This window comes from Lytechinus variegatus, chromosome 11, assembly GCF_018143015.1.
Source record: "Lytechinus variegatus isolate NC3 chromosome 11, Lvar_3.0, whole genome shotgun sequence".
NCBI classification, from domain to species: Eukaryota; Metazoa; Echinodermata; class Echinoidea; order Temnopleuroida; family Toxopneustidae; genus Lytechinus; species Lytechinus variegatus.
The window spans coordinates 7,134,796-7,149,479 of NC_054750.1; the positions used below are offsets into that span (position 1 = coordinate 7,134,796).

The window sequence follows — 14,684 nt, forward strand, 5'->3', positions numbered from 1 at the left end:
GGTATTGATACAACCTGCTACTAATTGAGCAAAGAGACTGCTGTACAAACCAACAAAATTTGCAACAAGTATGAAGATGATATAACACGCCATTCTTTGACTGTATATATTTAGATGGAGTATGAAAATATATATCCCCAATTAGAAAAGGAAGAAAAAAATGATTGTTTGTGAAATAAAACCCTTTGTACATCAAAACTTTTTTTTTTTTTTTGGGGGGGGGGTGAAATTATCAAATTAAACAAATTATGACATATTTCAGTATTCATCGTGATCTATAGAATACCCATACATTTTTGTGAGAGTAATGTTTGACAAATCTCTATATTTTGGGTATTTTATACAGAGTACATGTACATGTAGGGCTCAATTCTGCAGTGTGCCTAAATCTAATATTGAAGTTAGTAGTATCATAATTCTATCACTATTTGCAACAGTGAAATATACTGAAACAAGGAACAAAATAAAATAATTGGTACATCCTCAAGAAATGTGCCATAAACATGACCAAAAAAAAAAACACATTAAGCATTCATTGTCATTAGTCTTGAGGTAGAGATGTGGAAGACCAGTTTTCCAAATGTGTTGGAAACTGTATTGCCATTTTCTTGGAGGGATTGTTAATCGCCTTTTTTTTACAATTAGGTCTAATCATTGACAGTGAGTGAATTATACAAAATAAAAAATGATATGAAGATGAATAAGCGTAAAGTTTCAGGAACTTTTTTATATTACTTGGTCAAAAAGCAAACAACGACCAAGGTTAACACACAAAATGCATATTTTAAAGTCTCAAATAAAATATAAAAAACATATCTTATCACTATTATAGAATACATGTATGTATACAAATATAACCAAGGCTACAAAGCCTTTTGTCTATTCAATACCTTGGACCATGTACATTACCCTTTACCTACTTGCAAAAGTTTTCTTAACCCCGTAATAGATGGGGCTAAATGGCAGTTAGCCCCACCTATAGTCCAGGGTTAAGCCTAGTCGGCTTTCGGTTCTCACAATATTTTTGCAAAGTTGGCCATCCCCACCATTGGTCTGAGACTGTGTGGTCCTGCAAAAAAGCAGGGTTTTGCCGGGCAATTGCGATATTCAGTGTGGAAGTCTGAAGTGGACAGTCATTGCGGGAACAGAAACCTGGCCAAGCCTAGGGCAATGTTCCATGTTCGAAGTACACTCTAGCCAGCGCAGTTGTCCAGTCAGAGATGAGCACTCATAAATAGTTACCACTACTAACTAGTTCAATATATACCGTGTTTACACAGTGACACGGCTCGGGGGTTCGACACGCGAGCCGTGCTCAACACGGCAATTTTATGCTGTGTAAACGCGATCAGTGTGATCCGCGAGCCATGTCGAACACAGCTTTTTTGATCCGCCAAAATCGTAGGTTTCAACCCGCGAGCCGAGTCAGACTCGGCAATTTTTTCGTGTGTAAACAGAAAGCCTTGTCGAACTCTCTTGACCAGGTCACTGCGCGCGCTTTCACTTTTGGCATTGTTGTTGTTCGCACGGACAAGATTCGATTCCGGCGGTGAATTTCCCGCGTTTAATTTGCGACGTCATAATTCTTCCGTTCGAGATCCGCGAGCCGTGTTGAACTCGCCTTTTTATATGTACGTATAAACGCGATCTCTGATCCCTTCTTCGCAGTGTTCAACCCGGCTCGCGGATTCAACACCCGAGCCAAGTCAATGTGTAAACACGGTATTTGTGAGAGAACAAGTATTTCCTCAAGTGTGGGTTAGGCGGAACAGTTTGCCCATGCGAACAGGAAAATAAGATTACCTGTATGGTGTTAAGGATAGTGTGGGGATAATGATAGTCTGGGCTGTGGGTCAAGAAACCGTAGTGAGAAAGGGGTATTTAATGTACATTGTATGATCCATTAAAAAGTGACCTTGAACTGATACATGGATATTCAAGGTTTGAATGTACATCTTGCCAAAGGATATTTTATATTTTAATGGGATGCATTTGACCTCCTCATTTAGATGTAAAATCTTTTAAGGAATTATTTTAGTAATTCCAGCAATTTTGTGAATAATGTGTGGCATATTGGGGAGCCTGTGCCTTTGGAAGTTTTTTTTTTACAGATAAATGACACTACAAATATTGTTCATCATCATCATATGAAGAGTTTTCTTGAGACACTTGCTGTGTGAAAGATGTTTCTAAATTGTAAATATTATTGAGTAATAGATAAAAAACATGATAATGTCATGATTGAAACCGTCAGATCCTCAGTCCTTTAGTATCAAATAACCTCTGAAAGCATGGCAGAGGTTGAACATTTTCTGACGTATTTTTCACTATTTAAAATTTCAAGTGAAATGTTTTACTAAAGAAAAATAAAATCAGCAATATAATGCACTACATCAGATTAACAAGAAAATTCAGAATTCATTCAGATTGATGAATGGACAGTAATACTATTGGTCGATGGAATATTTATGTTACTAAATATTCACCAAGGCTTCAGACATGCAGGCATTAAAGCCTATATTTCGACACAGTGCCCAGCTACTGTAACATGGATCTAATTGACGGTATTAAAAAGCTATTAGTCACTAATGGCCTTCATTGTGATTGATTGGGAATATGCTACCATACGTTCCATACCTCATTCTCAACACAATGAATACAATCAATAATTATATTGAGTTTGTTTTGCAGGATTTATTCCTGCTGCTAATGTGGACAATACATGCGTAGGGAAATTCCAGGATATTATAATGGCAATGTCACGTTTGAATATTGTCTATTATACAAGCAAGACCGGTATATAAATTTGAAATGACATTAGGAGAATATTAAAACACAACAAAATATATTGCTGATTTTATTTTCCCAGGGTAGGCACTGCAGAAAACTGCTCTACCAGCGAGCCTTGCATAGCATAACAAACTAAATTCTGAGCCCCGAACCAGAAGGCAGAAGGCTCCATTTTTCAAAGTCTTAGGTTTGACTTGGCCAGGGATTGAACCCACAATCTCAGAGCTAGCATGCCTGTTTAAAAAAAAAATCTGTGGGTGAAGAGAATAATGTTTGTAGGCTATGTCAAGAGCTCCTTCCATATGTGAATTCTTCGAAACAGATTTGTCAAAATCATCGCAAATGCAAAAGATGACTTGTAATGTAAAAATCTATAGAGGAAAGAGGGGGAAAACATGATAAAAGTTAGGACATAGATGAAGACATTATAAAGAATGAAAGAATAAAGAAAGTATGAATAAAGAAAGAAAGAATAAAAAAGATATTGTAAAGATTAGAAAGATACATACAATGTAGGAGTAAGAATGTCACTCTAAGGAAGGATGAATTTAAATTGAAATAGAATGGAGGAACACCTTCAAATGGAAGGACAGTGTGTCTTTCATCAGAAGAATATGCCATTGGTAAAAGAAAAGTACCAAAAGCATAGTAGAAAGGAAAATGGATAAAGAAAAAAAGCTTATTAAAGAGGTATGTGCATGTGAACTATAATGCGCCATTCGTTTGTGTGTTGGGAAAGCTGTCAGCGACATTGAAGTGTAATAACACAGAAACAGTGCTGGTATAGAGTGTGCATTCAACAGGCGCTGGATCTAAAATCTTATCCGGGAGAAAGGTATCGGAAGATGGAGAGAAAAGGAGAGAGCGCCGGGAAGGAAGATAGCGAACCTCCACACAATTCTGGCGAGAATACGGAATGCTCGAAATAGATGCCTTTTCCTCTCCTCATCTTCTTCCCCTACTTGCCGAAGCCAACAAGCTCATGCCGCATTTACATTTTATGGGGATACGTGGGTGTAAGGCATTTTGTGTACAGAGGAACCACACACACACACTCACTCACATAGCCCACACCCTCTCCTCTGCATGGACACCTACACTCCAGAAGAGCTTGTATGTGTACCTAGGCTATACATACTGTACACGTACATGGCTCGTCTGCAAAAGAGATACTATCTAGCATGAAGACCACTATATAGAATAATCAAGTAATTGTCTTTTTGCATCCAGTCTTTACTTCTGCTGTACCCGATATTCTTTAAATCTTGTTTTTTTCAGGGAGATAAAATGTGTCTCTGTAGATGTCTCAATGCATTCACCTTTCAAATACATTTCTTGGAATTCAGAATGCAAAAATCGTCTTTATTTTATTAGTCGTGTAATGCACATCAGTTTATGATGGAAAATTGTAAACTCTCTGCAATGAAGATATTCATTTTCTTACGATTCATTCTATCCTTTTCATGGTTTGATATATTTTGGCCATGATACTTGAATTTCATGATTTACTTATCAGTGAATTCACCTGTAATGATGAAAATATTGACTTGAACTTTGAATAATGGAATAAGCAGTGTAGATTATAATGTAATATGATAGGCCTATTCTATGAAATTAATTTATTGAGGAATTGTTATCAGCCTAGATTCTAAGATGCAAGCATATGAAATATATGAGTTTCAGTGATGATGTTTAGTGATATATGGAATATTTGTTCAGGATATCACATTAGATAAATCTTATGTGATATTCATTCGTATTAACCACATTTATTGTCAAACTTTTATAAAAATCAAAGTGGAGTGTCGTGTTTTACATCCCTCCCCACATGGCCACATAGATAAATGAGTTTACATGATGTTAAGGAAAATAAATTGTCTCGTATTTGATTTTGAACATATTTATGACATCCTTGGAGTTTGTTTTCTTTGTGGGGGCGTCGTGGTCAAGTGGTTCTGGCTCTCGCCTTTCAAACACAGGGTCGTGGGTTTGAATCCTAGCCATGTCGTGTTTTCCTCCAGCAAGAAATTTATCCACACTGAGCTGCACTCCACCCAGGTGAGGTGAATGGGTACCCGGCAGGATTAATTCCTTGAATGCACAAGCACTGAAAGGCAGCTTGAGCTAAGTCTGTGGTAATAATGATAATAGTAAAAATGTGCCTCGGAATAGATTGTTTCTAGATAGATGGTGCTATACAAACGCCTATTATTTTTTCACCAAGATTGGTTTTGTTACTTAAATTACTATGAGAACACTTGTGTCCTCACACTTTAATTAAGAAATGTGTTTAAAACAAAAATTGTTTCACTAATGAATTTTTATCATGTCTTTCGTATAAAACATGTTTTTGGGGCTTATATACAAAGTTATTCTTGAATAAAGGATTTGAAGCAGTACCCACACCATTAGATCTCAATCTGGATTTTATTGAATCCTGTAGATTAAAGTCTGTTTGGTCACTCAGGTTGTGTCTGTCTGTGTGTACACAGTGACTCAGGTGATCTGAAGGTATGCTAACGGAACAAACAGAATTAACCTCCTTAGGGTGTGCCTAGCCTCTAGGGGCTGTAGCCTGGTCTCCAGGCACAGATGCTTGGTTTTCACAAGTAGCATAGTGCATAATGCAGAGTCTGAATTAGTGAGACTAGATCTATTTGTTAGGCGGTGCTGCACCATCCCGAGTTTGCTCAATCTCGAGATTTTAGCCTGATCGGCGCTTTTCGCGATTAATCTCGAGATTCAAGAAACCCCGTCTCCACCATCGCAAGAAGAGTGATTCCTGCTCGAGCGAGGCATCGATGCATTATGGTCTGACGCCGTGAATGAATAATCCCGAGTGCGTGTGCACCTATGAAATAGCGCGATAATTCGTAAAATAGCGTGCTATTTTGCAAATAATCCCAAGTTGACTTGGGATTGCAATCTCGAGATTAATCCTACGAACTAGCGCGATAATTGCATCTCCATTGCAAATAATCTTGAGATTGTTCAGATCGGGATAATTTGCCGGATCAGAAATAGCGCGCTAATTTAAAAGCTCGGGATGGTGCAGACGGCCCTGTTATGTACAGTTACTGGCTATGACCATGGACCTATATTACTAGGCCCATGCTATCAGACACAGAAAGTGAGTTTGGAGTCTAGTCTTCACTCTAGACCTGGAATTGACTAAAGTGTCAAATTTGAGTCTGTGCTTGCAGACTAGCTGTGGCCATCCTATCATGAGTGCTATGACAAGCGTAGCGTAAGACAAAGGGCAGTGGCGATTTTGCCCCCTGTTAGCCCATATCGCCCCTAAATATCCCAAAATTGAATGTTATGGGCGACCATATTTTCTAGAATTGTCCCAAGATCTGGCACAATGTTTCGGAAATGAATCTCCTACATAGAGCAGAATAAAGAGAAATGCTTTTTACGGTATGATTGCCTTTTACACAAAAATAATAAGAAATAACCCACCAAAATCAGCAATCCCCTATTTGAAAAAAAACTTAATATTATTACCTACCCTGGCTAATAAAGACACTGGATGAAAGTCTAGAAGATACCACTCAAAGCTTACATTGAAATTGACAAATCAAGGGATATTGGCAAATCAAAACCCCGTATTCATATGTACATACATGTAATGATGCAGTTGAATGCATTTATATCGCTTGCCAACTGAGTATTATCGTAAAGCTGTTTGTAAAGTTCAATACCACTTTGTGTATGACTGAAGATATTCTTAGATTATTTAATAGTCAGCCTTGCTACAAAGGGATATTTTGCACAGGAAAGAGTCTCCAGTTCGTAAAGTCAGGAACAGCTTCATGAAATAGCCCCCTGAATTCTGTCACATCTTTACTGTATCAGGAGGGTTGTCATTATATACATGTAGAAAACAAGGTCATTTATGTCATAATTAGATATCTAGTTTATAAACATATATATGCAAAAGAAATGACAATGATGACAATATTTAGGATGAAGATCCCCATCTGTTGACCATGTTCTTGTGAATTCTCTGTGTGGCTCATATTTGACCAAGATTGCTATTTCAGGAAAAACTGTTACAAGGTGAATGCATGCAGATAAAAATACAGAAAAGGGGAGTTTTGCTTCTTTTTAATCAAAATTTGTTTTGCTTATAAAAGAATGATGCACGTAAAGATAAATGCTGTTTCTAGTAATGACAGAAACTAAAATGTTCACAGAATTGCACAAAACATACACAGATTTGAGATTTGTAAAAAAAACTATAGATAAATGATATCTGCCAAATGGTCTTTCAGGATAATATATGCGGTAGAGCGAAGGAAAATCAGAAAAATTACTAAAAAAATGCCCGTCCATTTTCAGTGTGGTCCTACATGTTGTTTCCTGTGTTTGGCTACACCAGGAAAAGCATATCGTATAATGAAATGAAGATATTTTCAAGCAAGCCTGTATTATTTTCGTTAAACTTAGTTGTTAAATAAACATTCTTGTGTATGATAAATACTTTAGGATCACTTCCAACCATTTCCAATCGAAATTAGATTTCTATACCAGAACTCTAGCTTAGCTTTATTTTTTTCTCAAAATCCGCTTTTGTGTTATCATTACAGGTTTGCAATCATGAATGTATTCTTGATTGTAAAAGAATATGTCCCAGTCTGCTATTTGCATAGTTTCAGTGTTACACTATTTACTGTTGTCAATGCAAATATTGACCATGTTAAAAATAAGTGAATAGTGATATCACCACTCAAGCATCATAAGGATGATTCTTGGTACCTAAGTACCATTGGCATAATGGGTTTTGGCTCTTGATATGGCAAGTCTTTCCTGAAACACCGAAGGTGTGGTCTGCACTCTGTACTTCCCAAACTAGTACATAAGTCAACAATTGCTTTCCAGCAAACGCAGTGCTACAGTACATTACATCTATCTCATTCAACTTAAGTTTTTATTAATGTATATATGTAGTTCATTAGCTTCATTCATTCTATCATCAGATACATTGCAGCAATAGACTATTTGTAATAAAACTGAAGATTGAATGCACTGTTAAAAAGGAAACTTTAAGAAAAAATACATATTTATTCTTTAAATTGTTGTGACAGGAAATTTCTATCAAATAATATTTAAAAAGGAAAAGAAAGTTTTACTTCAGGAAATTCATATTAAAGTTTTCATACCCCATATTTTCTGTAATTTTACACTATGTAAGAATGCAGGTGCTCTCGAGACTGCTGCATGAATTTTTTTTTGGTTTTTTAAAGGAGAAATTTTCTAACTGTGTGGATCATTGAAAAGGCAAAGCACTCTGATATCCATCTTTATTTTTGTGATTTTATGCTTATTATGTAGTTTCAAAACTATATAATTTCTTTTTTAATGCATCTTATTGTTTCTTGTAATGGTTTTGAGAGGGATGTTTACAAATCAAATTTTACCCATAACAGAAGGTAAATCTTGTATGACTATGACAAACATTCACCAAGAAGATTGCTTTGTTAAAAGTTTCCTTTACATTTTGATAATTATTTGTAACATGGCCTATCCCATCTTCCTCTTTTATTCCTTTTTTTTTTTTTTTTTTAATTATGTGTTTTATTGGTATTCAAAATCACATATAATCACAATATTTACAGGTAATTGGAATGATTCAAAACAGTTCAAAAGCAGTAAAATCACAAAACAAAGATGAAATAAAAATAAATGGAAAAAAAAAATAAAAAAATAAAAAGGGTGACATAAATCAAAATAAAACATTGGACGATACAGGTTACTCTAAAGGAAATACACATCGAGATAAATTTACATGTATAATCGATTGTAGCCTACTACTCTGTGCATTGTACAAGTCTCAATTTAAGATACAAAAACAAATAGAATGGAAAATGGGGAACTACCTGTATCTAAAATAAAAATCATATATCAAATCGCCACTTCTTAAAGTGTACAGTGAGTTTGTTTCTTTTCTTGGCTAGGTGATGCTCAATTTCCTTTTGTTTCTTCACAAAACTTTTAAATAAATCCACATTTGGTAAGGTGTTCTTGAATTTACAAATATAAATATAATATTTGGCCAATAGTAAAAGGTAAGTAACAAATCTATCCGTTGATACACCAAACAATTTTTGAAAATTAGTGAGATTGAAATCTGAAATATGTTTTTTTATCGTAGTCAATAGAAGATTCCAAATTGGGGTTACCTTATCACAGTCACAGAACAGATGAATTATTGATTCCTCTTCATTATCACAAAATGTACAGTTTGGTAAATCTTTCCTATTGATTTTATACAGAAATGCATTTAGAGCTATAGTATTATGAAAAATCTTAAAGTAAAAGGAACGGAGTTTAGTATCGATAGTACAAAAGAAATTGGCTTTATGTACCTTTTCCCACAAAGTGGGTACAGGGATTGATAGGCATTCATTCCAGTAGTTGTACCGTCTATCTGGAAGATATTGCACATTCAAAATTTTATAGGCATAACATGGTACTTTTTTCGCAGTAATCAGTTTAGTAATCAAAATATCATGAACGTGTACATTAGTCAAAACTGTTCTATTAAACCACTCCATTGGAATATTTTTCATTAAAAAATTGTATTTTCTCCTATCAGACACAGGAATATCAAAATCTAAAATAAGTTCTTCAAACAGTTTATGTCCAGGATGAGGTGGATTCAATAAGTCTGAAATTACAACAACATTCTTCTCATGCCAAGATTCATAATAGAAGTATTTTTTGGATTTTGATCGAATTAATCTATTAAACCATAAGAATTGGCAATGCCCCATCTCAGAAAATTTACAATGAAATGATTCTATAGAAGCATATTCTCTGAAATAATACCATGAACGAAGCGAATCTGCAATTTGGGAATTACCTAAAGATTGTAAAACGGTTTCTGGGGCATATGATTTCCACAAAATATTAGGATCACTATGAAATTTTTCTAGAGCCGAGATTTCAATTGATTTCCAAACAGACTCAAAATTATCATCAAGTAGGTGTTTGACCCATGTCATTTTTTGGGATAGAGCAAATGAATAAGGATCAATCATCTTTAGTCCACACTGAGTATAATCATTACACATAAATGATCTCTTAACCCTATCATTACCACCACTCCAAATAAATTTAAAGAACAGACTATTAAGTTCCTTAAAAAATGACTGTGGTATCTTTATACTGAGAACAGAAAAAAGATATAACAATTGAGGGAGGATAAGAGATTTGATTACACATATCTTACCAATCAGGGAAAGATTTCTCATTCGCCAGCAATTTATTGATTGGGTCATTCTTTTTAATTTTTCTTTGTAGTTCAAATCAAATATCAACCCCAAATTCATAGAAAAGTTGACACCTAAAGATTTAAAACTTGTTGATTTCCATGTAATTCCATGATTACTTAACGGAAAATCTTGACAACCTCTCTTGGAACCAATCCAAATTGCTTCTGTTTTAGTTAAATTCAATTTACAACCAGAAATTTTACCAAACTTATTCAAAATATCCAACAAAATGTTAAATGAATCTCTAGCCCCGTCTACAAAACAAACCGAATCATCTGCAAATAATGATATTTTTACCTCTTGATTCTTGACCTTAATACCTTTAACCTGATTATTCTGTCGAATAGAAATAGCCAATATCTCAATAACTAGTAGGAACAGGTAAGGAGAGATAGGGCACCCCTGAAATATACCTCTTTGCATTGAGATGCGATCAGTCAAGGAACCATTATTCAAAACATATGTCTGTCTGTTTGAATACAGAGTTTTTATCCAGTCAATAAACTTTGAGCCAAAATTAAAATGTTTTAAAGTTCGGAAAAGGAAGTTATGATTAACACTATCAAAAGCTTTTTCAATATCAAGTAATATTACTGCTCCAGGAATGTCATTTGTCTGTGTATATTCAATGATATCAAAAATTAAACGCACATTGTTGCTAATATTTCTGCCCTTTAAAAAACCAGACTGATCTGGATGAATGAGATCATGCATAAAACAAGTAATGCGATTGGCAAAACATTTGGCTAGTATCTTATAATCAGCAGTCAAAAGAGTTATAGGTCGATAATTTTTAACAAACAGAGGGTCTTTATCTTTCTTTGGGAGAAGTGTTATAATTCCATTCCTCTGAGAAATTGATAACACACCATTTTGAAGGGAATAATTGTATGAATCCAATAGTAAATCACTAATATCAGCCCAAAATACTATGTAAAATTCAATAGGAAGGCCATCAAATCCTGGGGTTTTATTCATCTTCATAGATTTAATAACATCAAAAATTTCATTTTTGGTTAAAGGATTTTCTAAGTTATGTTTTGCATTATCAGAAAGCTTGGGGATATCTAAATTATCAAAAAAGGCTTCATTTAGGTCATCATTTTCTGTTTCTCTGTCATGGTTAGAATACAGGTTTGAATAGAATGCACAAATTTCTTCAAGAATATTATCAGGGTCTGAAACAATATTGCCTTGGGCGTTCTGAACTCTAGTAATAGTTTTTTTTCGCCAAGATCTATTTTCTAAATTACAAAAATATTTTGAACTTTTTTCCCCTTCCTCTAACCATCTGACCCTTGACCTTGTGATAAGACCTTTAGTTTCAAATTCATAGATTTTATTCAACTTGTCTTCCAAGTTTTCAAGTTTTAATAATTCAGAATTGTTAGATGAAGTATTATTACCTAATTGTGACCTTAATTTATCAATCTCATCTAATAAATGAATCTTTTCTTTCTTTCTCTCCTTTTTCTTCCTGGCACAGTACTCAATACAGTTACCTGTTAAAGTACATTTGAGGGAGTCCCATAGTGTGTTTGGATTGCATTCTGAATCGTTATGAATGTGTTTAAAATCCCGGATACTATCCTTTATCAAATTAATAAAGTCAGAGTCATTGTGTAAGTAAGAACAGTTAAGCTTCCAGTAGCCTCTTCCTCTGATTGGTTGATTATCAGTAAACTGAATAAAAACAACAGAATGGTCTGACTGAATTCCTGGAAGAATTTTGGATTTAACACAATTTTGCAAAAAATTACTAGAAACTAGAATATAATCAAGCCTTGATAGAACCTGGGGTGTTTTTTGATGTCTTGTGTACTGTCTCAATGCTGGATGATAATGTCTCCAAACATCAACTAAATCATATTCATCAATAATAATAGATAGCATTTCACTTGCCCTAGTATTAGAATGTTTTTGTCTTGTACCTTGGTAGTCAAGGGGGCCAATCACTGCATTAAAATCTCCACCAATAATCAGAGAGGAGTTGTCAAATTTATCTAATTCTGCAAAAACTTTTAGTACAAAATCAGGATCATCATTATTTGGGGCATATATATTCACCAAAGTGACTGGAACATCATTTAATTTACAATTTAAGATCAAAAATCTACCATCAGGGTCGTAAAAAACAGAAAATACTTTGACTGAAATAGATTTTCTTATAAGAATGGCCACACCTCTACTATTAGAGGAAAAACTAGTAAACCATGCAGATTCACCCCATTGGGATTTCCAAAAAATTTCATCCTCGTTGTTAGAATGTGTTTCTTGTAAAAATATAATATCACTGTTAAGGTTTCTCATGTAGTGGAAAATTTTCTTTCGTTTTGTATAATCCTGCATTCCCCGACAATTAAAGGAGCTAAGTTTGATCAACATATTAGGTTTTGTTCTAAACTTTGATTGAATAGATGCATGCAAATTAGACTAAGAAAACTATGCAGAGAACAAGTGAAGTCTAATAAGATTATACACGAGTTCCCATTTACATAAAAATCAGTTTGGTCACCAAAAAGAGAAAAAAGAAAAAAACAATCATTGCCAAGAATAAACAAAAAACAAAAAAAGAAAAAAGTAAAAAATATCATTACAATAGCTTAAAGGGAGCAAAAGTGCAAGATGAAATGCAGAGCCTCAAATCAAGTAACAGCTCTGCATTCAGCACAAATCCAAAAATCAGCAATACAACAAAAAGCATCCAAAATTCAACGATGTTTAAAAGAGGGTAAAATAAATTTACAAGCTTCAGCATTAAAATTTAAGTATACATATACATTATGCATGCATATTTAATCACAAGTAAGTTACAAAAATGCACCTTTTATGTGTATGATTATGCATACACTAATACAAACAATCCTATGACCATATGAAAAAATAATAAAAATGAACATACAAGTATAAAGAGTTCAACTATGCTAAACAAACAAGTATAAAAAGTCCAACTATGCTAAACAAACAAGTATAAAAAGTCCAACTATGCTAAACAAACAAGTATAAAAAGTCCAACTATGCTAGTAAAGCTGTGCCAAACAAGGTGATATAAGACTTTGGCATGGCATGATACTAAAAAAAGGAAAATGAACTGACATTTAAGTTCCACCATTCAGATCAACGTAACATTAAGTATACAAGAGAAAACACACCTCTAAAAAAAGTTCACCGAAAAAGTTCAACAAAATATGTTCATGAACAAAATAAAAAACAAGAACTTGGCAAAGTATGGCATCATAAGATATAATGGAACAAGCTAGAGAGTTATTTTACAATAACAAGCTTTCCTGAGGTATCTCTGTAGGCCAACTTGTCCGGATATAAAAAGAATGGCCTTTTCCCATTTTCCTTTAGTTTTTTTAATTCATCCATCTTTTCCTTCCTCTGCATCATTACCCTTTTGGAGAAATCTTCGGCGACAAATAATTTCCTTCCATGAAACTTGGCATCTTTGACTTTGAACTTCTGAATGCATGCTTTTCTGACTTGCTCTTTATCTGCGAATGATGAGAAGCACGCATGAATGATCCTAGGTTTCAGATCCTGGTCACCAGCTTGATCGCGAGGCTGGATGGGAGGTCCTGTAGGTGTACGGTGGCACCTTTCAATCTTGTACTCGGAAGCAGACAGCCCCACAAAATCCTGCAGCACTTTCTGTAGAGTGACAGCTACGTCTTCTCGTGAGCCTGGACCATGAGCTTGCTCTGGTATCCCATGGAATATTAAATTGTTCCTCCGACCCCTATTCTCTAAGTCATCTATCTTGTTAACGAGCTGGGTGTTATCCAGCTTCAACTTCTTGACCTGCTTTTCTAAGTCTTCTATCTGCATAGAGCATGCAGATAGTTTTTCATTTTGCTGATCTAGCGTGGAAGAGAGCTCGCTGAATTTGGCCAGAGTAATGTTTTCAATGTAGTTTTCTAGACGAGCCTCAAATCCTTTGAAGAAATCAACGAACCACTGTGGAGGTGATTGACCAGGCCCAGGGGCCAAATCACTAGTGAACAGGGAGCGCTTCATACTCTCTTGTGTACCCGGTTTCGCACTCAACGGAGAATCCATTTCGACAGTACCCTGATCTCCTGGGGAGGTAGAAGGTGTAGATTGATTGGGCTTCTTACGGGCAATCTTCGAACTTTGAGGTGTTTTCTCCGGCGAAAGAGGATGTTTCCTGGAATCTCGATTGGTCGACATACTTGAGGATAATATAAAGTTTAACCCTGCGGAAGCTCTCGAATCACTTTTTTCGAACACCGCTGAAAATTGGACGCTTTGTCGTGAACTAAATCACGGACATCTTGCCATACCGCAAGATCTATGGAGCGCTCCTTATTCCTCTTTTTTGTTAATGTTGATGCTATATTGATTTTTTTTTTCTCTTTTCTTCTTTTATTCTGTGCTGTTGTCTTTGCACATTCTTTTCGTCTTCTTCTTTGCCTCTTTACTTAAAAGCTCATTTAAGCCTTTAATGATTTGTGTGACTGTGTTGTTTATCAGATAGCATTAATGTTCTTTAATACACTTTATGAATAAAAAACACCTTGATGTTTACACCACTATATCATGTGTCATATTTTCATTACTATCTCTTTGACGATTCAGTGTAAATATCGC

At 34.9% G+C, this 14,684-nt stretch overlaps 1 protein-coding gene across 1 annotated transcript; it reads right to left on the bottom strand.

Annotated features, from left to right (window-relative positions):
- Positions 1-9,536: 9,536 nt before the first annotated feature.
- On the bottom strand, positions 9,537-14,264 carry LOC121423826. The gene is made up of 3 exons (XM_041619329.1): positions 13,411-14,264; positions 13,086-13,165; positions 9,537-13,053 (listed from the first exon to the last, which is right to left on the bottom strand). The coding sequence occupies exons 1-3, from the start codon at positions 14,262-14,264 to the stop codon at positions 13,022-13,024; spliced, it is 966 nt and encodes a 321-aa protein (XP_041475263.1). The 3' UTR covers positions 9,537-13,021.
- Positions 14,265-14,684: the final 420 nt, after the last annotated feature.

Bases quoted from the DNA above. Each gene is read 5' to 3' on its own strand.
- LOC121423826 (XM_041619329.1), bottom strand. From the start codon at position 14,264: ATGTCGACCAATCGAGATTCCAGGAAACATCCTCTTTCGCCGGAGAAA. The intron at 13,166-13,410 runs GAAAAGGCCATT...GGAACTTAAATG, and splicing joins AAAAAACTAAAGGAAAATGG to TCAGTTCATTTTCCTTTTTT. The intron at 13,054-13,085 runs TTGGACTTTTTA...TGTTTAGCATAG, and splicing joins GCACAGCTTTACTAGCATAG to TTGGACTTTTTATACTTGTT.